Below are 27419 nucleotides of genomic sequence, written 5' to 3' on the forward strand. Positions count from 1 at the left end.
GAGTGCTCTGTCCTCTGGGAAGCCAGGGCTGCCCTGGAGTGACTTGGGGGGCTCGCCTGGCCCGTCCGGTTTGCCTCAGAGGCCTGGCTCCAGCTTCTTCTTTCTCTTGCCCCCTGGGCTGTTTTCCCGGGCCTCCCTGCTCTTTGGCTTCACTTCCCTGCCCCCCGCGGGTGGTGGGGAGAACATTCTGCTGGATTGTTCTAGAAAAGAGCCAGCCTTCCTCCCAGCGAGAGGGCCGTTTCCGTGGGGGCAGATGAGGGTGAGCCCTTGCAGCTCACCCCCAAAACTCTCTTGCCTGTGGCCTCTGGGCCTCAGTCTTTGCTGGAGCAGGTCAGGCTGGCTGCACTGGTTTGCTCGTGCCGCGAAATCTAGCCAGGGTGTGGGAGAAGGGCGACTGCGGGCCCCTTTCGTAAGTTTTTCTTGCTGCAAAAGGCCTAGCTTAGCCTGTCTTTTTCTATGCACAGGATGGCTCTTGCTCACCAGAGCCTCACAAAGATAATCGCTCAGGAAGTGTTTCAGCCAATCCGGGGCCGCCTTACACTCCGATTTGCCGGGGCAGCCAATCGGGGATGAGCTTTTATTAGGCGGCCAGATCATCAAGCCGAAGTGCCAAACCCTTTTTCTGTGAGAACTAGGAGCCTGTCCTCCATGTTTTATAAGTATTGACATTACACAGTGTTAACAATGCATCCACAGAGGTAAGCTCGACTTTTTAACCATCTTTTCTCCCCCTCCCTCTGAGACATCCGCATTGTGGGCGAGCAGTGTGATTTCTCTGTGGCTGTCTGTGCCACAGTCACCCCTACAGCACTTAGGTTAACTTGGAACTGTTTAGAGAGATTTTTTTTTTTTTTTTTTTGCTTTCTTGGGTCACATGGCTAAGTAGCCATTAGCCAGAGCTCGGTTTTGCAAACTGGCAAGGGCCTGGCACACCTTTTCTTCCACCAGGACATGGTGTTTCTAGAAGAGTGTGAAGCTAGATCCTGGTATTGCCAAAAAAGAAGCTTTTTTTTTTTTTTTCTCCCCCCTCCTTCCTCTCTCTTTTTCTCTCCCTCTCTCTCTCTTTCTCTGAGCAGTTTCCCCCCCTCCCCCTTGCACTCTTGTCTTCTCTTGTGTCACATGCCTGCTGGGGGAAGAAAATGGAAGGTAAGCAAGCAGGCTCCCTTCCAAGGAGAGCTCATGGCAGACAGCAAAGCAGGCAAGTTCACCTCTCCAAAGAGGTGCTGGGAAGGCTGGACTCAGTTCTGACCAGAGAGGACGTGTGTTTGCAAAAGAACCAAGCCCTCAGCAGAGCAGTGCTAAGGACAGATCCTAGCTCCTGGGGCCTAGGTGGGTGGTGGTGACTCCCCATGGTCTTTTCTCTTCCTACAGGGTTTCTTCACTTGAAACTACATTGTTCAGCCTTTTTTCCTGACTTCTATTGATACAGAGTGTTCTTCTGCAAAGCCAGCCTGCAGCCAGCAAATGTTTCTGAAAGTGTTTTCTAGGCTTTGGAGGAAGTTTTTGGAGTAGGGATGGGGATGGGGGGCGGGGGGGAGTGTAGGAGGGGGGGGTGGGGGAGAGATGTTGGACAACATCCTGCAATAAATCTGAGGAGTCTTTTTTTGAATCCCTTAGTTTTCTCCTCTTGCATGGTTTTCAGTGGACTCATGTATCTTTTCTCCTTGTTTTCATTTTCCTTTCCCTTTTTTTTTTTACATTGTGTCATCCTCTGTCCTCCTGTGTGATAGAGTGCAGAGGAAATAAAATCACGTCTGTGGCTCATGACAGCATTCCATATTCAGTGGTTGGGTTGTGTTGTTGTTGTGTGTGTGTTTTTAATAATCCCGTGTAACTGTTTAAAAAAATTTCCTTTTTGATCAAGTCCCAAATCTGCCAGCCTGTTCTCTCTTCTTAACTGTGGAAAAATGAGACGGTTGCTTGAACATTTGTTGGGTAAGTAAAGCAATCCATTTCTGTGACCATGTATAAAGAGTTTGGCGAACATTTGGGGTCTGTTTGTAACAGGGGGTCTTGGCTCCAGCCGTTGGGGGCTTTTTATGAGCAGGAACCCAAGGAGGGCTTTTTCATAGTGTCTTGATTTTAGGTGACTGTTTGAATCCACTGTTTTTCCTGATAACCTAGGGCTAGGATTGAAGATTATACTTCCTGTTTACCCTCAGGGAAGAAACGTTCAGTTCATTGTGACTTGACTGGAGACCTTGAATTGGGATTGTTTGGATATTAGATAGAAAACTCTGGGTAGGTGATCTGCTTGTGAAATGTAAGGAAACTGCTTGGTCTTAAGAGTCACAGAGCCTTAAACATGGGGGTGGGGAGGAGCTGGGGGTGGTGGTGTGAGTCCTTATGTTTTAAGATACTTACATGTCTGTAAAAATCCCACCCACCACCAAACTTGGTCTTGATTCAGGACTCATACACAACAGACCCGGCCTTTTTCCAAGCCTGATCCACACATCTGTATGTGCACACTTACCTTTACTTCTGATTTATTTCTCACTTTTTACATTTCTCCCGATCTCTTAAGGCTGCAGCTAGAACTTCAGAGTGAAAAAAGTAGCTTCTTGTTTAGCATTTGCTTCAGCATTTCCCTAGAAGTTCACTGCATAAATTTCCAGCCTGGAGACCAATCCAGCAGGACTGTAAATGCTGGAAGTATATTCGGTTGCTGTGTTATGCCAACTTGATGGAGTCAATAATCTTTCTTCTTTTAAACTGGTGTCCAGCAACCCACCTTTGAGAACCAATTGGAAAAAGGGCTCATTTAATAATGAGGAATGTACCCAATTCTAAGCTGAGAAGTCTTTGCAAGACAGGCCAGCTTCTTAGAGTAAAAGGACAGGCCGTTAATGATGTAACATACTTAGAACTGAGCTGCTTGCCTGCTACTACCCCACACAAGAAAGTTCAGAGGCTTAGCTTTGTTTCTTTGTTCTTATCTCCTGGCTGTAAATGGAAATTACATATTGAGGTTCTTGTGGCCTCCTTGGAAGCAATATCTAATCACAAGACTCCTGCTTTGGTGCTGTCAGTGTTTGCATAATGGTGCATTTGTTGGGCTGGAAGGAAACCTAAGGGCAAGGCATTTGTCCTCCAAAAGCTTGCATTAAAATGGCTCCCACAGGTTTGCAAAGCCAAGATCTGTTTTCACATGTGCAGCCCCAGCAAGTTCTCAGCCCTGGAGCAAGCCAGCCACTTGCCTGTGGTCCTGGGGGCACCACCAAACATGAGTCTGTAAAAGTTAATGGCTCTCAAGGTAGCATTGTTTTCCAGTTTCACTCAGGGGGAAAAAAAATAAATGTCTGCATTGCAGCAGGACTAGCTATGGACAGCAGTGCAGGCTCACCATGCAGCCCAATGGGGTTTCTCTCTCCAGCTTTTGAACCAATAGACTTGGAGGAAAGGTTACAGATTGACAATTGCAGTGGCTGGACCGAGAGCGGGCCTTCTGGAAATTTCTACCATATTTGTTCCTTTTAGGAAAAGCACATCCGTGGAGCTGAAGCGTCTCCCTACGTTCCATGCCTAGGGCATCTCCCCTCCCCCCCTTTTTTTTTTTTACATCAAGGTAGATGGTCCTCTCTCTGCCATGTTTGTAAATTGCAGAGGGAGGAACAGAACATTGGGCTGTTTTCCTTTTTCCTTCTGCCTCTTCAGCCCCCAAAGAGGATGCACAGCTGCAAGGAACAAACGCAGACACACTGGAGCTTTTGATTCCTCTCCTTTTTTTTTTTTTTCCCTTGAAGCCCCTCCAGGATGGATTCACTTTCTGCTTTGGGAAATTAAGTGGCATTCCTGTGGGGCAGCAGGAGGAACTGCTTTTATTAGCGCCAGAAAATGGTCAGTGTTCCGGCTGTAACTAGGAATTAATTATATATAATCACTCAGTAAACTTTCTACAGAGTTTTTCTAATTGCTGCTCAGGAACGTGGTTTGCCTTCTGGAGCTGAGTCCAGTTACTTTTATAATTAACAGCTCAAAGATTTGAGTCAGAAGGAAAGAAACAATGGGGCCTCCTGGATTATAAATTAGGGATGAAAACAATAGCTTTTTTTTTTTTTCTTTTCCTTTCTTTCTTTCTTGTTACCCCTTTTCTTTTAAACAAAACATTCCCCCTTTTCTTTCCCCGGGAGAACAGTGGGGAAATGGCTTCAGGTCTTAAATAGGAGGGGGGGGAATGAGTCACCATTTCAAAAAGGGGAGGGGGTGACAGCAGCCCAGAAAACCCTGAAGGCAAAGGTAGGTTTTTCTTTTTTTCCCAAAGTCCAGCCACTTCACGTGTGTGATCTCTTTGTTTCTTTTGCCTCCTTCCCCCCCCCCCTTCTCTCTCCTGGGCAGAGGCCACAAACATTTTTCAGCTGGGAAGCCCTAGGTCTGGCTTTGCCTCTGGTTTGACCCTGAAAAGAAAGATACGTGCAAAAGTGCCTTGGCCACCGCACAGCCGAGGAGGAGGAAGGGAATCTGTGTAGCAGCCCTGCTCTTGATCTCAAAGGCAGAAACAAGGAAGGATTCACCCTTGGCTTCAGGTTGCTAAGGCTATGGACGCCCTTCCCCCTCCGCCCCACTCTGCTTACTGATAAACAAGCAGGCAGGAGCCATTTCAGCACTGCAGCAAGCTGGGCTGCCAGCCTGTCCCTCGTCATCAAGATTACCTACCTACCGGCCGGCCGGGAGCCAGACGCCCGTCCTTGCCCTGGTGCAGCCTTGGGCACTCTGCCCTCCTTTCTCTCCTGAAGCTCACAGTCACCTTGAAACTCTCCACCCGCAGCACCAGGAGAGTTCTGAGGCCATGCGCAGACCTGTAACAGTAAATTACATTATCCACTATGAGGCTCTTAGCTTGGCCTGTGAAAGCGGGTTTTGCCAAACCCATGGTTAATTTTGAGGGCTCTGTTGGGGGTGGACAAAAATCTAATTTGTGAGTATCCTGCGCCTTGGCTGAGGGCGACGTTTTCCTGTTGTTTCTTCTCTGCAGACTCGGATTATCTTTCCTTGAGGTTAACTGTCTTAGGACTGGCTGGGTGTTTGGTGGCCGTTTTCAGGCTTATTAAACAGCCTTTTTATTTGACTTTGGCCTCAGGCTGGGGTGCAGCCCTTCAGATGCCTGCTGCCCTGGAAGCACTTTTCATTTTCCCTGGCTACTCTTTGGTAGGGATGCAGAGCTGGTTTCTCATCTACTAGAAAGGGGGAATGGGCTTCCTACCCCCCCCCCCCCCCCAGCCTGCACCCTTTTAACAGTTTGGTGGTTTGCACAGACACCTGTCTGTCTGCACTTTATGCCACAGGGCTGCCTAATTCCTCACCTTCCACCCACCTAATTCGAGGGCAAGGGGGCCTCGTTTTAGAGCCTCACGTTGACGGCTCAGGATCTGAAAGGGAAGGGTTTTCCTTAGGAACCTGTGACTTAACAAACTCCCCCTGTCACTGCAGATTTTTTTTTTTTTCCAGCTTCTAAACGTTGGGTTGTTGGTGTCCTTTGGTTGAGCTTTTCCTAGTTCTGATATTTAGGAAGGTGGCTTTGAAACTAGCAGGGCTGCTTAAGCAAGAGCTGCAGCTATTGAACAAACTGCTACCATTTTAGCTTCAATACAGGAATGAGGCAGTGTTGCCAGACGCCATTTTAAGAATCCTGCATAAATAGCTTAGCTACCGATGACTCTGCCTGTTTTAGGTGAGTGCTTATATAAAAGCTGCTAACCATTCCCTCCCCTCCCCCCAATTTTTAAAGAAATTAATTGCAGATTTAGGGCAGCATGGTGTTTTGATTTTAATGTTCACTATTTTGTGATCTAGAAGAGGAAAGATGTTTGTGTCTTGGGGATGAAATATTTCTTACAGCCTGGACCACTTTGGTATTTTGAATGAAAGTAAAAAGCTGAAGGGAAAGTCCTTTTGAACGATTGCATGATTCTTGAATTGCTGTGTGATCATCCTCAGCTGTAGACCCAGACTCTTGTGCATGCTGGTTATATATTCTAGAGGGGTTAGATATTCTTGGTTAACAGTCAAGTAGGGGCACTTGGGGAAAAGAAATATCTGGGCATTGTGTTTCCAGGCAGTTTTGTGTCCAAACTAGATGTTTTCTCTTTTCTCTCTCTCCTGGAAGTGTTGAGGGGATGGGATTCCTGGGAATTTACGGACCAGCCTTGAGTCTTCAGAATTAAAAATCAGAAGGCTTAAAACATCCTGGAGGTGCAGTTCATCTGCAACTTTTAATTGCTCTTTTCCAGTGCATGCAGGTGAAGAAGTAAGCAGAGGTTTTCTTGCTCAGGCATTGGGGGAGAAATCTTTTCTTCTTTCTGGGACGCGATGGGATGGTCTTGGTTGTATGTGCAGGCGGGTGCCTGTTATTTCTTCTTTAATTGCCTGAAATGTATCAGTTTGTGAAATCCAGGGGCAAGTGACTTAGGGGAACCCGTGAGTGCAAGAGGTGACGGGTGGTGGGAACATACAACTTATACAACTAGTAGATGGTGTATTGTCCTGTTGGGGTGAGATTTTTTAGCTAATTTTATCCTTTCCTTTAGCGGGCCCCAGCCTCCCCAGCTGACCTTAAAAAAAAAAAAAGTAATGTCAGTTTGAAACAAGGGCTGCTTGTTCCATTGTTTTGGATTTAAATAATTGGGGTTGCTGGAAGCTAGCAGATATGGAAGGAAAAATGCTGTGTATTTTCTAATAGACTTTAATGTGTTAATGAGGAGAGTTCAAAGTCTTTTCTTCAGACGCAGCTGCTTTTTCTTTTTAACAATTATTATTTGACTGTTTTTTTTTTTCCCCTCCAAATGACTGAACAGTTCTTAACCTAAATTGACCAAGATCTGTGGGGCATTCAGACAGGTACAAATCTTTTCTCACCACCACTTTTGATGTAATATTCATAGTTTTTTTTTTCCCCTTAATAACATTACTAGTACTTAACACTAAACCAGAAAAGAAAAAAAATGAGATCAGTGGTGTAGAAAAAAGGAAGTCCCTTTAGATGTGGCTATTCAAAATGACTAATTTTGCATTCTGGTCTTTGCTTTTGTAAATGAAGTTTTAAAAAATTTTTTTCCTCTAGATGCATAGACATTGCAATTTCCTTTAGTCAAATACAAGTTAGTGTGTGTGTGTGTGTGTGTGTATGTATGTGTGCATGCATGTGCATGCATGGGTTCCCTTTGAAAGGGTGGCTTGCTGATCTGTGAAAAAGATGGGTTTTCTGAAATTGTTGTCCTTCAAATCCTTGGCTAAATCCTGGTGGTGCTATTGCTGAAGTTAGGTGATTATGGTGCCCGCTTTGTAATACTTGGAAAGATAAAACAGCTTAACTTTCTTTTCCTTCTTTTCTGCTCCAGAATTATCTTAAACTCAGCAGCATATAGCCACCCCATCGCTAGTTTGCATTTTCTTAGCCTCTCAGCAGCTTTCCTGCCTGAAGTATTCAGCCTCCTCTAGGCTGTTACAAGCCAAATAATTGTTCTCTTGAATGCAGCCCAACTCCATGATCTATACACCTTTGAATGTTTTCAGCGCTGCAGAAATCCTTCAAGTGGGTTTGGGGGAGTCTGTAATGCATAATTGTTTCTTTTCACTACCAAACATTTTGGTTGGATCCCAGATTAGCGTTTTCTCCATCACTCAAAATATGGGATCGGTTTCAAGAAGTTTAGGGTTTCACATACTTCATGCTAGAGAGGGGAGCAGAATTCTAGTTGCTGGAAAGATCAGGGTTGCTGTTTGTTCTTTTGAAGCTGACCATCTCCCCCTCTTTGAAGGGGCTGCATGGGGCTTTCTGTTAAAATTTATTTCCAGTCACCCCAAGCAAAAAACCATCAGCGGTATCCATTTGGACAGTCTGGGTAAGTTGCAGGCAGGGTGTGTTTCTGAGTTGAGCTTGTTTGCCTCTTAAGTTGGAGTAAAAAGTATCAGTGCTAAAATCACCTGCCACAAATCACGGTTGTATTAGTGCACGTTAGCGACATGTTTAAATTTCAGAAGCAATGTCTTCTGATGAAAACCATTTGTGACAACATGTCTGTTGTTTCTTTGGTGATTTGTGTCCCAGGCTTTCTCTACAAAGGCAGTGTGGATGAAATTGTCAACGGGGTTCAATATCAGAGACCTAAATGTGTTAACATTCTGATTTAAAAGCACACTGCCTTTCTGTTTCTTCTCTCTGCTGGGACCAGTGAAGTTGGAGGCCTTTAAGTTCTTCTAACTTAATTCTCAGCTCTCATCTCTTCCTTTCTATCTAGTCCCATCAAATACGGAATTCTCCTAAATGCAGCTCCATCTGACCCTGAGGTTCCAGGACTTTTGGGACTTACCTTTTGTCTAGTCACAGTCCCAGACCACGAAACACAGAAGGGACATTCTAATCCTTCCTGCCTGATGCAGCGTCCCCCCTGTCCTGGTTTTTGAGTCTTCCAGGTGGAAGATTTCAGCCATCTCAGTTGGAGATGCACCCATTTCTTCTTGTTGAACCACAGTCCGATGGAATTGCATCTAGAATAATTGCTCAGGTTCTTATCACTTCGTCGTCAGCCTAATGCCTGGAAAGTTCCAGCACCTCAAACTGTTGGCACTTAGAAAAGCAGAACTTTTCCTGGCTTGGCCTGAGAGGTGTGTGTATGTCCGTGGGGAAGATAGGGAATGGCCTGTACCCTGTTCAGCGGGGAGTTCCAGCCGAGAGAGCGAGAGAAGATTCTGGTGGCTGGCCCAGCGGAGGGCCCTGCTTTCCCTGCTTCTTATCCCAACCCCCAACTCTCATCCTGTCTTTTAAATAATCCTTCCTCATTCCACTTTTGTGGTGGGGGTAATTAGTCACAGCTCAAAAGAGTGCTGAATGCTTTCTCTAAGCCATGCCTGCTACAGGGAGGAAGTATCCCAGGGGTTGGGAGTGTGGAGACCCCAATCCTAATTCCTGGGCTAAGTGCTGCTGGTTTGAATGTTTTGAGACCAGGCCTTTTGCTTCTAGCCTGAGCATATTTTTTACTTTGTAGCTTAACCTATATATTTTTTCATGTTCCTGCCTCGTCGGGAAATAGTAAGATTTAGCCAGGAGGTCTGGGAAAATACTCTTTGCCTTGCAGAATTCAGAGATCTGAACTCCAGGTACCCCGAAAACCACCTCCAACCTGAGCCCGGTGTTAACAATGAGAAACTGATTTACTTGAAGGCTGGGGTTTCATTGGTCCATGGGGGTAGATGGTAATGGTGTGTCTTAAAGAAGCCTTTTGCATCTTCCAATAGCATGACAACTGGAATAGTAATTTGACTTCAAGAACAAGCTAGTGTTTAAAAACACTCCTATAGGACTCTTAACACTTTGTTTGATATCAAGGTGTGGGTTCCTTTCCCCCTACCCTTGGAAGATTGTCTGAAAAATGTGGGTTTGTTGTTAGAACTTCTAAATAACCGCCCCCATGGGGCAAATTCTCAGTCTACCTAAACGTGAACGTAATTTGCTCTGTTTCAGCTTGGCTGAAGAGGAAATAAAAACAGAACAGGAGGTGGTGGAGGGCATGGATATCTCTACTCGCTCCAAAGGTAAGTAAAAATCTCGGATTATCTATCCAGGGCACAGGAGGAAATTGGAATTTCTTTTTCTTGTTGTTCCAGTGCAGTGAAGTGTGGCTTACGAGACGAGGCTCTAACACTCCTCCGATTTTGAGAGGTTGGCACCTTTGATGAGTGAACCTCATTTATACAGAAATCTTTGGTTTGCTTTCCCTTGGCGTGTCTGTGTCGGTGTTCCAACCTGTCGGAAATTGTCCCGACAGTAAATTTTACATGTGAGTGTCATGACGGAGGGCGGCTGGCTAGCTCTCTGCAGGGTGACTTTCGGGAATCAATTTAAATAAAGCATGTTCTAGAAGCAACTGGAGTCTCCAGCCGCTGCTGGGTTTCTGATTTCAGTAACAGGCCTCTTTGGAAACGCAGAGGTGGAACGAAGGTGACCCACTTCCTTGGTAAATGTTGGTCTTGGTTAGAGATTAAAGGGAAACGTGAGATTAAAGGTGGAATGCTGGGGCCAGTGTTTGCGTGTAGGACAGAATTGTGCAAATCAGAGTAAACATGGTATGTGCTTCTATTCAGAATCCTGTGTTAGAGCTCCTCAGGGATCTTCTAATTGAGTCATTGGTACTTTTTGATTGGACTGTGTGAGATTTCACGAGGTTTCCCACAAGGAAGCAGTTACGCACATTTTGCCTTCAGGGTGCTTTTAGAAATGAGCTGCAGGAACATTTCTCACCTCTTTGGTTGATGAAAATGCTCATCTCCAAACTTAGTTGTTGTACCTCGGTGGTATTCTTTCAACAAGTCGCTGAGTCCCTGTGCTGGGGTTTGGGGGGGAGGCGGGAAGGACTAGACACAGGGTGAGTACAGACTCGGCCAGAAAGACTCCAATCCAGCCCAAGAGCTTTTTGAGGATTTTGATAAGACAGCGTGTCGCTGTGGGCAAAGACGAGGGTCAGAGAGTGGTGGCATGGTGGTGACCTGGGAAGCAGGGGCTGGCCGTTGTTGCTGCCTGACTTGCCTGATGGGGGCCTGGGCCTGGTTCAGAGAGGAGGGGAGGCCCCTCAGGTGGACAGGCCAGGCTGTCCGGGTGGGTGGTCGGTGCCTGGGGTGCGGGGGGGGGCAGTCGGAGGGCTGCTCCCCTTCACCAGACCCCCACCCCCACCCCCCTGCCCAGGCTGGGCCCGCAGCACCTCTGATGGTGAGGAGAGCCACAGGGGAGTCTGAAAAGAGGTGTTTGGAGACAGTTGCTGATGGGGAAGGCTGTCTCAGTCCCCCCACTTTGGGGTCAGAATTGAGTGTGGAGAAGGGAGCCCAGAGAACGAGAGCTGGGAGCCGGGCTCGCGGTCCTTGCTCTGCTGCTCACTTGGCCATGTTCTGGTTCTGCCCCTGTTTTCTTATCTGTAAAATGGGCTGTCAGATGAGATTCTAAGATTCCTTCCACCTTGGGCTTACTCTTGTAAAGGTAATACTTGCTCTGGGATTTATGAAGGCTGTGCTTGTAGGGTCCAGGAGCCTTTTCTTACCTGGCAAGAGATGGGAGGTGGTGTTCCCATTTTGCCGTTGAGGAAACCGAGGCTCCGAGTGGTAATGTCTCCCAGGTAGAAAGTGCAGGATGGGCTCGAACTGAACCGAGGCTCGGACTCCAAGGAGGTGCTTCTTTCCTGAGCCCTCGGTGCCTGGAAGGCCCTGGAGCCCCGTTGTGGAGACTTCTCCAAAAGGGTCAGAATCGGGGACCGTCAGCCAGAGCAGGAGGCCTGTTCAGCTCAGGCCCTTTTCTCTGCGTGTGGAGACCCCTCTTCTCTTCCCCTTGAGCGTGGAAACCCCGCTTCTTGTCTTCTTTCAGACCCCCAGGTGCTCCTAGCCCTTCACCTTCTGTGTCTGGGCCGTCCGAGGTGTGACCACTCTGGGGTCATCATAATCCCTTATCCGCCCCACCGCATCCTCTCCCGACAGCAGGCAGGGCGATCTTGGAAAAACACTCCCATCAGGTACATCTCATCTTGCTGAGTCCCTCCACTGACCTTCCAGCGCCCTCAGGCTCCAGTCTGAAGTGACGGTGACCAACCTGCCTTGGCCTGACCCCTTCAGCTTCCTTCACTTTTGTTTACCTTGTGACAGACACTCTGTGCACCTGACCCCACTTGAGCTCCCCAGCCTCCCTCCCCTCCGTCCTCTCCTGGGGGCCCTTTGCCGGGAACGCCGCCCTGGGTCCTGCTGTCTGGTTCTCGTCTCAGCTTCTTCTCAGACGTCAGCTCCTGAGGGAGGCCTTCAGTGGCCACCCTGTCCACAGGAGCCATTCCATCGTTTTCTGTTATGTTTTTAAAAATAAACTTCTAATTTGAGAGCAGTTTTAGATTTAGATTTCCAGGTAAGTTGTGAAACTAGTGCAGAGTGTTCCCATACCCCCCCCCCCCCCCCCCCCCCCCCCCCCCCCCAACGCACACACACATAGTTACACACACACACACAGAGTTACAGTTTTTGCCCTGTGTTAACACCATACATTGGTCTGGTCCATTTGTCACAGTTAATGAATCGGTGTGTTACTGCCAACTAAAGTGGATGCTTTGTTCAGGTTTCCGTAGTTTTTCCACTAAGATCCCTTTTCCCTTCCAGCATCCCACCCAGGAGCCCACATGACATTCAGCTGTCGTGTCTCCTTAGAATCCTCGTGGCTGTGCCAGTTTGTTAGACTTCCCTTGTTTTCCATGGCCTTCCTAGTTTGGAGGAAAACTGCTCAGGTATTTTGTAGGATGACCCTCATTTGGGGTTTATGTTTTTCTGATGTTTATGTTCTGATGTTTTTCTCATGGTTGGATTCGAGTAGGCCGGAATTACGGGTTTTTGAGAGGAAGACCTTAAAGGGCCGTTTCCATCACATCATATCAGGGGTATATATTATGAACGTGATTTATCACTGGTGGTGTTGACCTTGATCGCTTGGCCAAGGGAGCGTTTGTCAGGTTTCTCCCCTTCCTCTTTGGAAGGAAGTCACGGTGCCCGGCCCACACTTACGAAGTGTGGGAAGCCATGCTCCAGCTTCCGAAGGCCAGAGTATGTACATAAATTATTTCATGTTGTTCTATATGGGAGATTTGTCTTGTTTCTCCCACTTATTTGTTCAGCCATTTATTTATATCAGCAAGGACTCAACTGTTTCATACTTTGGGTTTTGTATTACTTATTTTGTTGCTCAAATGGTTCTAGCTTTGGCCCCTGGGAGCACTTTCAGTCGGCTCCTGTGTCCCTTTGACGTCATTGTCGGTTGACTGATTGATTGAACACTTTCTTAATTTCTGGCACTGCAGGATGCTCTAGGCTCATCTTGTATATTTTCCCCGAGGCCCCTGGTTGTTATTGGAGAATGGCCTTAGAAACCAAGATCTGGGTACTGGATGTGCTCATTGCTGCTGAGGTGATCCCACATGCCGCGGAGCAGCTGGGCCCATGGGCCACGGCCGCTGAGCCTGCGTGTCTGGAGCCTGTGCTCCGCAACAGGAGAGGCCGCAACAGTGAGAGGCCCGTGTACCGAAAAAAAAAAAAAAGAAAACCTGGCTTCTGGAGTCAGACTCCCTGGGTTTGCATTCTGCCTGCCCTCTGCCTAGCTGTATTTGTGGTGCAGTTTCCCCTTGTACATGGAGATGATAAAAATGGAGGATTATGGTTGAGATTAAACTTGCTCACATGTGCAAAGCACCCAGAACAGTGCTGGGACATGGCGAGTGCTCAGAAATGTTAGCCACGATTAGAATCAGTTGAGCAGGGATGAGCTCGTGTTGATAAGCCTATCAGGTGGAAATGCTACTCACCAAGTTCTGCTTCTTTCCCTGCTTCCAGCCTCCAGGAAGAGGGCATGGAGGTAGTTAATGAAGAATTGTATAATCCAAAATATATAAAGTTTATATAACTGAATATCAAAAAAACAAACAACCCAGTCAAAAAACGGGCCGAAGACCTGAATAGACATTTTCCCAAAGAAGACATACAGATGGCCAACAGGCACCTGGAAATATGCTCAACATTGCTAATCATCAGAGAAGTGCAAATCAGAACAACAGTGAGATATCACCTCACACCTGTCTGAATGGCTATCATCAAAAAGTCTACAAATAATGAGTGTTGGTGAGGATGTGGAGAAAAGGGAACCCCTGTGCACTGTTGGTGGGAAGGTAAATTGGTGCAGCCACTACGGAAAACAGTATGGAGGTCCCTCAAAAAACTAAAAATAGAACTACCATGTTATAGCAGTTCCACTCCTGGTTGTATATATATGAAAAAAAGAAAAGTAATTTGGAAAGACACGTGCACCCCAATGTTTGTAGCAGCACTATTTACGATACCTAAGACATGGAAGCAACCCGTGTCCATCAGCAGATGAAGGGTTAAAGAAGATATATGTGTATACGTGCGCACGCACACACACACACAGTGGAATATTGCTCAGCTATAAAAAAGAATGAAATTCTGCCATTTGCAGCAACATGGATGGACCTAGAGAATATTAGGCTTGGTGAGATAAGTCAAAGACAATTACTGCATGATACCACTTACATGTGGAGTCTAAAAAAATAAAACAACTGAATGTATATAGCAAAAGAAATAGGCTCACAGATATAGAAAACAAACTAGTGATTTTCAGTGGGGAGATGGAAGCAGGGAGGGCGCAAGGTAGGGGTATGGGATTAAGAGATACAAACTCCTATGGGTAAAATACAATAGATAAGCAATAGGGATATATTGTACAGCACAGGGAATTGCAGTCATTATTTTGTAATAACTTACTGGAGTATAATCTACAAAAACACTGAATCGCCATGCTATACACCTAAAACTAATATAATACTGCAAATCAGTAAAAAAAAATTGAGCAGGGCACCCCAGCAGGCAGGTTTGGAACCGGCATCCTGTCCGCTGAGGCGTTTGAAGAAATCCGGTCGGCAGCCTTTTGGACTGATTTTCTCAGGGCCTTTGGAGCCCCTGTTCTGGTGGGGAATCGTGAGGGGGATGGCGTCACCTGGTTTCGAGGGAGACCTTCCTCTCTCTCCCCAGGGATTGTGTTGGATGGCTTTCTTTGTGTGGAAGTGAGTTCCTATCCTCCAGGGTCACCGTATGGCCAGGTGACTGGCTGCTCCTGTGTCCTGCGAACCTTTCTGATAGAACCTCTCCGGTTAGGTGAGGAAATCGCATAAGCAAAGAAAGGCCTGGAGTTATGCTACGGCGTGGCTGGGGTTCTGAGAGCTGAGGTCAGCCTGGTCCAAATGTGACCAGTGAGCAAAAGCTGGGGTGAAGGCTTATTTCTCTTTCAGTCCTGATTATTCAAAATCCGCGTTGTGATGGTGAGGGCTCTGTGAACACAAACTTGTTTCTCTAGCCTGCTTTTCTCATGCTTTGGGACATTCAGTGCTTCAGCTCCCACCTGGTACCGTCTCATCAGGATTCTTTGGTTGTGAACAACGGAATCCGGTTCTGGTTAATTGGAGCAGGAAGGGGATGGACTGGAAGGTGGTCGGTTGGCTCATGGGCTTGAGGGAATGGGTGGAGGCCCAGGGCTGCTCTGGGGAGCAGAGCTAGTATGCAGCCTCCTCAGGGTCAATAGGGCAAAGTCCCTAGGGAGAGTCCCTTACCTACTGTCATGTTTCTGCCCTTTGGCTGGGGAAGGGCCGGTATCTAGACATCTGGACCCCCCCAACGTTGCCCCCACTGGGAAAGAGGTAATCCTCAAAAGAGGATGAGGTGACCACCAGGCTTCTTGGGAAACTGGCAACATCATTCCCCTGCTTGTGGGTGGAGAAGAGGCCCCGAACTGTACTATACTTGAGAAACTTAGAAACTCTGACAATAATTGGCGCAGAGTTCTTTAATTCTGTTCCTACGCCTAGTTTGTGCGACCTTTCAGGTTCTCTAACTAAATTTCAATTTGTACACCCTCTTACACCTGACACATACTCACTTATTAACTGAGTAATTCCCAAGCCAGGCATTGCCATAACGCCAGCCTTGACATTTACCGGAGCGTTTTAGCTCTCGGGAGACAAAGCTCTCACACTTTCAAGATGTCAGGTTGACATTTGTGTCTGGGGGTAATGATCTGCTGAAAGATGCTCAAGCAAAGCTCAGAAATACCGTCTAGGTACCAAGTGTGTTGGCCTCGCTGATGTTTTCTGAGTACTTACTAGGTGCCAGGTATTCTGTGCAAATTACTTCATTCGATTCTCATAATAACGCTGTGTGACAGGTGTTTTTATTCCCATTGTATAGTTCCGGAAACTGAGGCTGAGAGAGATTAATGAAGTGCCAAAGTGGAGAACTGGGGTCAGGTTTTCTCTCTGATTTTAAACCTTTGTACTCGGTCGTGAGCTCTACCCCAACGATCCCAGGTGTGATGTCTGCAGGGGCCCGCAGGTGGACCAGTGAGTATAGCTGGCATCCAGGGGTGCTGGGGCCTTTGATGAGTTGGAGAGTATCTGTCCTAAAGGGGGAGGGTGCTGCCTCCATTTGATGACTGCCGAGCTGGAGCCAGGAGTATGGCTCACTGGGTGTCACCACCTGGGAGTTATTTTTTTGCCCCTGTAAAAACGCCTGGTTTAGCAACGTGATCCGTATAGCCCAGTTTCTGAAAGACCATGCATGAACCCAACAAAACACATCTCTGGGCCGCAAGTGGTGGAGGGTTTGTGGGTTTGCTTTCTCTGCATGAGACTGGACACAGCACTGTTCATTGCAGGATTTTGGCCACACGATGCAGGAGGTCAGAACAAGCTCCTCCAAGGCCAGGGACTTAAAGTCTGAAAAATGATGGATGCTGGGAGCTCACATCTCCGTACAAAGGCTCCCCTGTTTGGGCTGCTTGCATCTCGATCCTGCTGTGTGTGCATTTTGCAGTAATGATTGTGGTGTATGGATGCCAGGCTGCCAGAGCTGAAACCATTTTTAAAAATGTCTGTGTAATGTCACCCGCACAAGGGAACGAGCCACTTGGAAACCATGCACAGATGCAGCGGAAGCCCAGGATATTAAAATCTTGAACAGTATCATTCTTGCTGAGATTTGCCTGGGTATGGATGTTTTCCGAGACAGGATGCTGGAGGATATACAATTACAGCAATTTGCTAACCAGCTCCAGACCTCAATTAGTACAGGATCCTCGTTCTCACTGTTGTATGTAAATTAAGACTGTTTCACCAAGGGATTGTTTATGAGGATGGCTATGAGATAGAGACCTTCTATCATTTTTTTTTCGCCCCAAGCAAACTGTTTAAGAAAATAAAACCGTAAACACTCTTAAATCACAGCGCGATACGGAAGTGCTGAGAATTTTTCTTTTCAAAAATGAGCATCAGTATTTTTAACTCTGTTTTGGCTCTTCTACATCTCCAGCCCAGGAAGTACCATCCATGTACTGTGCAATGGAAGGAATTGATTTGCGAGTTAGATAACTACCAGATTGTTCCTCTCCCAACAAGGTCTAAAATATCGCGGAACTCTGAGGATGTTGGCTACGACTTTCCAAATGAGAAACCTTCTACTTTCTCTTCGCCAGCCTAGCATCCGTGCGTCTGTTCACGGAATCCTGTCGGCACATCCGTGCAATTTATCTCTGTGGTTTACTTGTGGAAAACCTTGCGTTTGCCCCAGTTTTGAAGCGTGACCCCACGTTACATGTTTATGTGACTACTGTTATGCCGGAAGACTGTGATCTACAATGGACCGTTTTCAACCATAGTTTCAAAGAACCGCCTCTTCTTTTTCCTCCTCCAAATGCCTCTAGAGTTAACTTCCTAGGTCTGAGGCCTTTTAGAGATCCTGGCACTTTTTTTTTTTTTTTTTTTGCCTGAAAGTTTCCAAGAGTAGTTATTTCATTTTGCTCCACTGATGGGGGCCCCTTTACTGTTGGCTTGAGGGGAGAGAGTTTGGCAAGGCCACATCTCACAGTGGGGGTGCGCGCAGTATTACATATTCCAGGCCCTCCCCGTGCTCCCGTCCCTCCCCCTCCACATTCCCTCCACCTGTTTCCAGTTTTCCTGGAGCCCAGAGATCCAGCATTTCAAAGTGAACAGTGACATGTTTGTTTTTTTAAAAAATGTTGATCATCTTTATGTGTTTTTAAAAAATATTGTTTATTTGGTTCCGCCGGGTCTTAGTTGCCGCACGTGGGTTCCTTAGTTGTGGCATGGGAAGTCTTAGTTGCGACATGTGGGATCTAGTTCCCTGACCAGGGATGGAACCCGTGCCTCCTGCATTGGGAGCGCGGAGTTTTAACCACTATGCCACCAGGGAAGTCCCAACAGTAACATGGTTTTTATTTATATTTTTAAAATTTTATTCGTTTGTTTTTTTGGCCATGCCGTGCGGCCTGCAGGATCTTAGGGATAGAACCTGTGCCCTTGTGTGGGAGCGTGGAGTCCGAACCACTGGATCGCCGTGGAATTCCCAGTAACATGGTTTTTAATCCGTTCACAGAATTGTGCAGTGATCACCACGGTCAATTTTAGAACATTAACAATCACTCCCCATTCATTGTCCCTTTACCCTGACAACCACTAGTCTGCTCTCTCCCTCTCTGGATTTGCTTATCTTGAACATTTCACGTAAATGGGATCATTCAGTACGTGAACTTCTGTGTCTGTCTTCTTTCACGTAGAATAATGTTTTTGAGGCTCATCCACGTTGTAGCACACGTCACTTGATTCCTTTTTATGGATGAATAATGTTCCATCGGGTTATTCCATTGTCATATTTTGTTTTATCCATTCATCTGTTGATGGACGTGTGAGTTGTTTCCTCTTCTTGGCTAGTACGGAGAACAGTGCTGTGAATGTTCGTGAATGAATTTTTGTGTGGATGTATGTTCATTTCTCTTGGGTGTAGACCTAGGAGTGTGGTTGTGGAGTCATGGGGGTTAGCTCTGTGTTTAACCTTTGGAGGAATGTACAGACATTTGCTTTTATTTTTATTTGTTTATTTTATTTTTTAATAGTTTTTTGGCCGTGCTGGGCAGCATGTGGGATCTTAGCTCCCCAACCAGGGATCGAACCCGTGGCCCCCTGCAGTGGAAGCGCAGAGTCTTAACCACTGGACCGCCCGGGAAGTTCCCTGTACAGACTGCTGTGAACATACTCAGGTCTCTTCCGCATTTCCTCTCTTGACCTTGCGTCTTTCCTATTAGCAGTTCTGCTATTTCTGGCCCCTTCAAAGCCAGACTTCTTAAGAGGAGTGTCTGTACTCACGTCTTGGTTTCCTCACCTCCTGCTTTGTCCTGCCAGCTCCACCCAGACCCTCCATGTTAACAGTTATCACTGGGCTTCCTGTAGACTCCAGTGGATGGTGTCAGTACTCCCGTGTCTTGATCTCACAGAGGCATTGGATTATTTTTCTTGCTGATCATTTTTCTCCTGGAAACTGTCGCTTCCAGTGTTTTTCTTTCGATTTCCCTGGCTCCTTCTCTTCTCCATTAAATGTGGGAGTTGCTGAAAGTACTCACCTTGCCCAGCACGTTCTTTTCCTGGGTGATCTTGCCCACAGCTGTGGCTTTATGACTCACAAATATTTTAATTCCAGCCTGGATTTCTCTGAGTCATGATGCAGAAGGCCAGCTGCCCACCTGACTGCCCTGCCTGTTGTTCATGGGTGTCTCAGACTCAACGTGTCCAAAACCGATTTCACTGTCCACCTTCCCTCCTGCTCCCTACCCCCCCCCCCCCCCCCCAGAGCACCTGCTTCTCCACTATGATCAATAAGCCAGGACTCTGCCAGTTGGCTAGGCCAGGGATGTGCGACTGATCCTGGATTCTTCTGTCCTTTGCCTTTTTGTGTCGTTTACTTAAAATAATATATCGTAAACATCACTCTTCTTCAGGTTATCACCAGTGAACTGCAGTAGTCTCTTTTTAAAAATAAATTTATTTATTTTATTTATTTTTATTTTTGGCTGCGTTGGGTCTTTGTTGCTGCGCGCGGGCTTTCTCTAGTTGCAGCGAGCGGAGGCCGCTCTTCGTTGTGGTGTGCGGGCTTCTCATTGAGGTGACTTCTCTTGTTGTGCCGTATGGGCTCTAGGCGCATGGGCTCCAGTAGTTGTGGCTTGCGGACTCTAGAGCACAGGCTCAGTAGTTGTGGCGCACGGGCTTAGTTGCTCTGCGGCATGTGGGATCTTCCCGGACCAGGGCTTGAACCCGTGTCCCCGGCATTAGCAGGTGGATTCTTAACCACTGTGCCACCAGGGAAGCCCCTGCAGTAGTCTTTTAATTGGTCTCTCATCTCTCTCCACCCCACCTCCTGATCTTTCTAAAAGGAATCTCTCTTCCGGCTACTACCTCCTACTTTAAACTCTTAGGGGCTTGCTTTTGGTTTTAGGATGAAGATCAAAGTCCTAAAATTCTCATGTGCGGGCCTTGCCCGCCTTTCCAGCCTCCTGCCTCCAGGGCCCCCTTTCTCTCCACTCCAGCCACACTGATCTTCCAGGTCCTAAAAAGGAAGATACTCCTTTCTCTCCTAACCTCCTACCCCCCTGGATGCGAAGGCTACAAATGAGGGTGGGTCCTGCCTTTTGTTTTTGCACATCTCATTTTCTCCTTTTACTACCACTGTGCCTGTTCTAGTTGGTGCACAATAAATACGTCTTTTGAATGAACGAGTGAATGATTTGACTTTGTCTACCAGATGGACAGAACTTTTTAAAAAAATTAATTTTATTTTTGGCTGCGCTGTGTCTGTTGCTGTGCGCGGGCTTTCTGTAGTTGCGGCGAGTGGGGGCTACTCTTTGTTCTGGTGCGTGGGCTTCTCATTGTGGTGGCTTCTCTTGTTGCGGAGCATGGGCCCTAGGCGCGCGGGCTTCAGTAGTTGTGGCAGACGGGCTCAGTAGTTGTGGCTCGCGAGCTCTAGAGCGCAGGCTCAGTAGTTGTGGTGCGTGGGCTTAGTTGCTCTGTGGCATGTGGGATCTTCCTGGACCAGGGATCGAACCCGTGTCCCCTAACCACTGCGCCACCAGGGAAGTCCGGACAGAACTTTTCTCCTGGAGAAGGATGTAAAAGTAGCCTTTCAGCCAGAGTGGATGGCTCTGTTTCCAGCATCATTGGTGCGTGGAAGTAATTACCCAAGCTCAAATGTCTGCTCTCTGAAACGATTGTTGGCTTGTCTGTCTCCCCCCGCCCCACCCAGGGACACAGTACTCTTTGAAATGGCCCCCTTCCCTCTGATTTCTTTCCTTCCCCCGGTATTAAGACCACTTAAAAAAAATTAATTATTTGGCTGCGCCGGGTCTTAGTTGCGGCATGTGGGATCTTTAGTTTTGGCATGCAGGATCCAGTTACCTGACCAGGGCTGGAACCTGGGCCCCCTGCATTGGGAGCGTGGAGTCGCAGCCACTGGACCACCGGGGACGTCCCTAAGACCATTTGTGATGGGCCCTTTTCCCAAACACAAGTGCGATTGTTTTGCTCGCCTGCTTTGCGTTGCCAGTGGCTCCTGAAGACGACCCCAGTCCTGAGCAGAGATTCAAGCCCCTGCTCCATCTGTCCTTCCTGGCAGAAGCTGCCCTCCTGTTCAGCCTGCCGGGCCCGAATGTTGGTCCTGTGATGTGCCAGGTTCCTTCCTGCTCCTCGCCGGGTCGCACCTTTGTAGATCCTTCCAGGCTTCTCTCCCTGAGGACCTGCCTTCCCCCTGGCTTCTCCACATCCTTGGGGATCCAGGCTCCCCTCTTTCAGAGCCTTCATTTATACCTCCTACAGTGGAGTTCTTTAGCTTCCAAAGTTGAAATCGCCCCGGGGGAATTCCCTGGTGGTCCAGTGGTTAGGACTCTGCGCTTTCACTGCCGAGGGCTCGGGGTTCAATCCCTGGTTGGGGAACTAAGATCCTGCAAGCTGCGTGGCATTGCCAAACAAAACAAAACAGTAATCACCCGGAAAGTCCCTTAAATTGCCCAGGAAAGGACAGTAATCAGCTCTGATCAGACATTCTCATGCATCCTAGAGGTCTGAGTATTTCCAAGCTAGGCTAAAGGTGGCAAGTCCACGCACACATTTCTAGACAGCAAATCATTACGCCTTGAAGATCCCTCCAGTAGGGGTGGGTGGAGGATTCTGAAGGTGCTCCTTGCCTGCTAGGCTTCCTCCCTTGTCTGTTATATATTGAGCTTCTATAGCTATGCTTGTCTGATAAGGTAGCCACTAGCAGTATGTGGCTGTTTTAATTTACGGTAATTAAAAAAAAAAAAAATGCCTTCCTCAGTTGCACTGGCCACTTTGCAAGTGCCCAGAGGCTGCACAGATATTAGACAGCACAGATACAGAATGCTGCCATCATTATAGAAAGTTCTTTTGGACAGCACTGCACTACAGCTTTCATATATTAATATGTCATGCTGGATGCAGTAGGTGGAAACACCTAGCCACGGATTGGCACAGCATAGAACATGCTCAAAAAATTACTGTGTCTTAAGTTTAAAAAATTGGTGTCTTAAGTTTCACTTGATTAGATTCTCCTGGGCCTGCTCTTTCTTTGAAAAGTTACGTAAAGAGAGAACACAGCTATCTTCCCATCTTCCCAAGTTGGCATTTCTTATCCAGGCCACACTGAACCTCCTTTCTGCCGGGCCCTTTGGCATCTTGGCACATTGGCTGGGGGAAAATAACCCAGAATGTGCTGGGCAGCCCTCTCCCCAGCCTTCAAAATGTTCTGCTGTCGAATTCATTTCCCTGTGTGTCTCCTCGCCTAAACTGGTAAGGGGACCAGGTCTCTCTGACCTTTTTAATGTGAGGCAAGTGATTTGTAAGTAGCTGCTCAGTAAATGCTTTTTGAATAAAGACTGTCTCCCAAGAAATAGAAACTAATTAAGGGAAGAAAATGGTTTATTGGATTTTCCTTTCCAATGATAAAATCAGTGCATCTCCTGGCAACAAACTAAACAAAGTATACAAAAAAAGGCTAAAAATTCTCTGCCAGGTAACCTATGTTAACAGTTTGATATACTTTTCCCCTCTCTCTTAGAAAAATATAAACAAACGTATATACCGTGTTGGGCTTGAACTGTCTAGATCTTGGCCATTCTAGCGAAGTATCCTTTATCTGTTATCCCTCTGTTTACCCTCGTGCCCTTCTATGCTTTACTCTGCCTTGAAGGGGTTTTCAAGGTTTAATTATCTTGACAGTTAAGAATGATGGAAACCTTGGCAAATGGGGAATTTCATGTTCCATCCTAAGGGTGGGGGAAACAGCCTGGAGGATGTACTATGTGGAAATGGGGACCTTGTGTGCCTAGATCTTGATTTTTTGTTTGTTTGTTTGTTTTTTGTTTAAGAGAAGCTAGTAATCTGGTTTTCCAGATGCAGTTTCTCCTAATTTTTAAATATTAACAACTAACTTAAATTTAATTAATTAATAATAATTATTATTTTTGCGGTACGCGGGCCTCTCACTGTTGTGGCCTCTCCTGTTGCAGAGCACAGGCTCCGGACGTGCAGGCTCAGTGGCCATGGCTCATGGGCCTAGCCGCTCCGCGGCATTTGGGATCTCCCCGACCGGGGCACGAACCCGTGTCCCCTGCATCGGCAGGCGGACTCTCAACCACTGCACCACCAGGGAAGCCCTATTATTATTTTTAAATAAATTTATTTATTTTTATTTTTGGCTCTGTTGGGTCTTTGTTGCTGTGCGCGGGCTTTCTCTGGTTGCGGTGAGCAGGGGCTACTCTTCGTTGTGGTGCGCAGGCTTCTCATTGCAGTGGCCTCTCTTGCTGCGGAGCACGGGCTCTAGGTGCACAGGCTTCAGTAGTTGTGGCGTGCGGGCTCAGTAGTTGTGGCTCATGGGCTCAGCAGTTGTGGCTCATGGGCTCTAGAGTGCAGGCTCAATAGTTGTGGCGCACGGGCCCAGTTGCTCCGTGGCATGTGGGATCCTCCTGGACCAGGGATCGAACCCGTGTCCCCTGCATTGGCAGGCGGATTCTTTTTTTTTTCATCTGCAACCTTGGGTAGTTTTATTTTATTTTATTTATTTATTTTTTATTATTACTTTTTAACATCTTTATTGGGGTATAATTGCTTTGGCAGGCGGATTCTTAACCACTGCGCCACCAGGGAAGCCCTAACTTAAATTTTAAAAGAATTACCCAGCTGTGGGTGGACTGGATTCAGTCTGGGGTCCTTCAGTGGGCCCCCTCCGGCCCAGGCCATGGCTGTCAGTTTCCCTAGATGATTTCCGGGCACTTGCTTCCCTTCTAGATCACTGGTTCATCTCATCGGCTGTTACTCGGGCCCTCTTCCTAATAAGGCTGACCTGGTTTTGTCTTTCACCTCCTTAACCAGCCTCTAGTAACTCCGCATCACCATACAGGAATGTGGGGACCGTCTTTCAAACCAGGCTGCTATTTCTTGGGTTGGGACCAGATATACTAGTAGTTGCTGAGAGTTGCTTGACAGATCTTTCAGTTCTAGACTCTCAAGCCTGGTGAGATGCTTCCCTCTGAGAAGCCTGAGGGAACAAGGATGGAGACAGGAAAGAGCAGATTTAATTTCTCTCGACGCTCGCCTTTTGAGTGGGACAGAGGGAAGATGAACTTGAAATGCCATTTTTTACTTTCCCTTTTTGAGGCTGAACCCATATTGCTGGTTCACATGGATAAGTACCTGCGTGATGGGCCTCTTGCTTTATCCTGCTGCGGCAGCGCTGGGCAATCCAGGCAAGCATTAAGGGAGGTGTGGAAAAGAGAACCCCAGCCTTAAAAGGGTCTGATGAGAAAAAGGGCAAAGATGCGGACTTCCCTGGTGGCGCAGTGGGTATGACTCTGCGCTCCCAGTGCAGGAGGCCTGGGTTTCGATTCCTGGTCAGGGAACGAGATCCCACATGCATGCTGCAACTAAGAGTTTGCATGCCACAACTGAGGAGCCTGCCTGCTGCAACTAAGACCCGGCGCAACCAAATAATAAATAAATAAATACAGTTGTGTTGCTAAAGAATTTAAAAAAACCCCAAAACTTAAAACTTAAAAAAAAAAAAGGGCAAAGAATCTGGACTAAAAGATTTGGTTAAATGGTCATCACAGTAGGGGGTCTCCCAGTGGGGAGAGCGTTTTCCCTGGAGAAAGTCATTCCTCTTTTCTAACGCTAAATCATTCTGCAACAGTAGCTCTCCCCAAGAAGACTGGGGAAGAGAGTTAGGAAATGAGTGGCCTGAGAAAACCCTCTCCTGAGTTTTCCCCCTTTGGTTTCTCAGTAATTGCGTTTAGCTGCAAGGCCCCATCACATTCAGGATATAAATCCTCACTTAATCGCCTGCTTTGGCGGAAATGAGCTCTTTAGGCCAGAAACGAGGATGGCTGAGTACCTGTTGAAAGGCAGTTTCCTCCTCTAGTTTCTTGCTGACCCTGGAACGGCCAGGCTCCCTTTTGTGTAATCTTCCCTGTCCACGTCACGACCCTACGGCTGTCTTGGTTTGCCCATCTTGGTTTGCTGGGACAAATTCTTAGACCTGGGAGGAAAAACTGGATTTTCCAGTGATCACACTCTCATTTAGCTGATCAGAGGTCTATTTGGGGGCTGCCTCTGAGCCAGACTGTGTGTCAGGCATTGGGCTACAGCAAAGAAAGTCAGAAAAACTGAGATCAAGGTCACATGCTGGAGGAGACCCAATGAACAAACGAACCAGCAAAAAAGAAAATAAGTCGCAACAATTTTCAGCTGGAGATGACCACAATGAAGGGGGAAAGAAACCTACTTTAAGATGATACCGTAAGAGGGCTGGAGACTTGGGGTGGCCACGGAAGGCTTCTCTGGGGAAGTGCCATTTAAGCCAAAAGTTGAAGTTGTCAACTATGGGAAAGTTGGGCATACAGCATGTTCTAGATGGAAGAGTCAGCAAGGACGAATGAACTTGGCTCGTTAGAGGCTGTTTGTGGTTAGGGTTGAGTGAAAGGAGGAGAAAAGGTGGGCGGGGCCAGATGCCTGGAGGCGTGGTAGATACTGATAAGACGCTGGGTGTCTGCAGTAAGCCCCTTGGCGGGTTTTTAAAATTAATTAATTATTATTTATTTAGCGCGCTGCACTGGGTCTTAGTTGCGGCACCCGGGATCTTCGTTGTAGCATGTGGGATCTTTAGTTGCAGCATGTGGGATCTAGTTCCCTGAGCGGGGGTCGAACCTGGGCCCCCTGCCTTGGGAGCACAGAGTCTTAGCCACTGAACCACCAGGGAAGTCCTCGCAGGTTTTAAGTAGGGGACTCCTTATTTTATTTAGGTTTGAAGAAGGCTGCTAGCAAGGGCAAGTGAATAGTCCCAGGGCTTGGATCAAGGTGGCAACTGTGAAGGGTGGACTGAACGGGAACAGGCAGAAGTGAGGGTGGGCAGGGGAGGAACAGCTCTCTGCAGAGCGCTTGCTATGTGCCAGATACCACGTAGGCACTTCCATGCCTCCGTCCTGACCCTGCCGGGTTCAGCATTCTTCACGCACGTTGCAGATTATGGGGATTCTGAGGCCTCCTCTCTCCCAGGCTTCCTGAGCCTCATTTGAGTAAGGAGGAGAGGGCATTAGGAGGCGTCCTGGGGTGGAAGGTCAGTCAGCAAGGGTAGGGCTGGGTCTGTGGGCCACCACCTGGTGCTTCTGCTTTGATCTGGGAGGAAATCCTAAGCCCTGAGGGGATTTTGAGGCTGGCTTGGGTTGAACTTGTGCCAGCCTGGGAGGACTTACTGTGAAAGTTTGTATTTCCCATCAGTGAACCCCTTTCAGAAGCCGGTTGAGAAGGGCTGATCGGGCGCAAATCGGGGTGAAGATGCATAATGATTTGGGGAAACTGGTTTGAGATTTCTGGGTTAATGTCTTTTCTCTGCCCTGGTGCCTCCTTCCCCTAAAGGAGAATTACCTACCAGTTATAACTGGTGGTGCTTTGATAAGCTGTTCACTGTGAGTGCATTGCCTCCTTTATTCTTAACAGCCCTTTAAAGAAGAGTCAGTTACAGCTCTAAGAGTTACAGCTGAATTGACTGAGGCACAGAGAGGCTAAGTAACTTGCCGAAGAACACACAGCAGGCAGGTGACAGGGCTTGGATTCAGAGCTGGTGGCTTGGCTCCAGAGCCCACACCCTGAACGACAGCATTTTGTTGACAGTGGCCGGCACCAAACATGCCCTTAGTGATGGAGAATTACAAGGTGGCATCCCGGAACTCAGGGAAGTCACTTGACTGGTTTGGAGGGCTTTGGAGTGGGACCCAGCTGTGATGGAGCCCCCAGCATGCTGCTTTGACCTGCATGCCTCAAGGCCACAGAAGATTTTGCCTCTCTGAGCCTCACCTATGAAATCGGTACAAAAACACCATCCTTGGACTTCCCTGGTGGTCCAGTGGTTAAGACTCCACGCTTCCACTGCAGGGGGCACGGGTTCGATCCCTGGTCGGGGAAGTTCTGCATGCCACGCGACGTGGCCAAAACAGGAACAAGACCCCATCCTTACGTCGTGGGATTTTGGGGAGGATTTGTAAGGTAGCTTCTTAATAAACGTTAGCTGTGAATCGCATGAGCCCAGTTTGAGAAGGAAAGAGGAGAGAGAATTTCCTGGCTCCCCCTCTCCCTAATGTGTATTCACAAATTCCCGGAATTTGTCCTGCTCAGCTTTTTGTCCATCTGTAATCAGTTTCTTATTCAGTATTTCTAGATTGAACAAATTCTGTATTCATCCTGTATTTACCAGCCACTTCCTCATGGGCTTGTTTCTCTCTGGGCCTCAGTTTCCTCGTCAGTGAAATGAGCAGTCTGTGGTCCTACCTCCTCCTCGAACTGTGGTGAGGAGCAAGTCCATTGACATTTGTATCGGGAACAGTGTCTCACAGGTGATAAGTGGTCAACAAAAGGTAGCTGTTATTACTATTATTTGTTCCTGGCTGCCCTCCCACGGCGGGCAAGGGCCCTTCCCCGGGAGCCCAGATGTCTAGGAGTTGT

At 47.5% G+C, this 27419-nt stretch overlaps 1 protein-coding gene across 28 annotated transcripts in view; it reads left to right on the forward strand.

Annotated features, from left to right (window-relative positions):
- Positions 1-27419, forward strand: part of ZMYND8 (zinc finger MYND-type containing 8) — a 126112-nt gene that overhangs the window by 445 nt on the left and 98248 nt on the right. For 8 of the 28 annotated variants that reach the window (XM_027078125.1, XM_027078110.1, XM_027078120.1 and 5 more), the window contains exons 2-3: positions 465-698; positions 9461-9531. In XM_027078125.1, coding sequence (XP_026933926.1) covers positions 685-698; positions 9461-9531 — 85 coding nt within the window. In that variant the 5' untranslated portion in view covers positions 465-684. Of the gene's footprint in view, positions 1-434; positions 699-1109; positions 1147-1194; positions 1330-1864; positions 1936-4279; positions 4919-4972; positions 5672-9460; positions 9532-27419 lie in introns of those variants that run through there. The other 20 variants (XM_027078114.1, XM_027078121.1, XM_027078126.1 and 17 more) reach the window with 14 other exon arrangements.

This window comes from Aethalodelphis obliquidens, unplaced genomic scaffold (assembly GCF_003676395.1).
Source record: "Aethalodelphis obliquidens isolate GAN/ISIS:26980383/991018 unplaced genomic scaffold, ASM367639v1 scaffold42, whole genome shotgun sequence".
NCBI classification, from domain to species: Eukaryota; Metazoa; Chordata; class Mammalia; order Artiodactyla; family Delphinidae; genus Aethalodelphis; species Aethalodelphis obliquidens.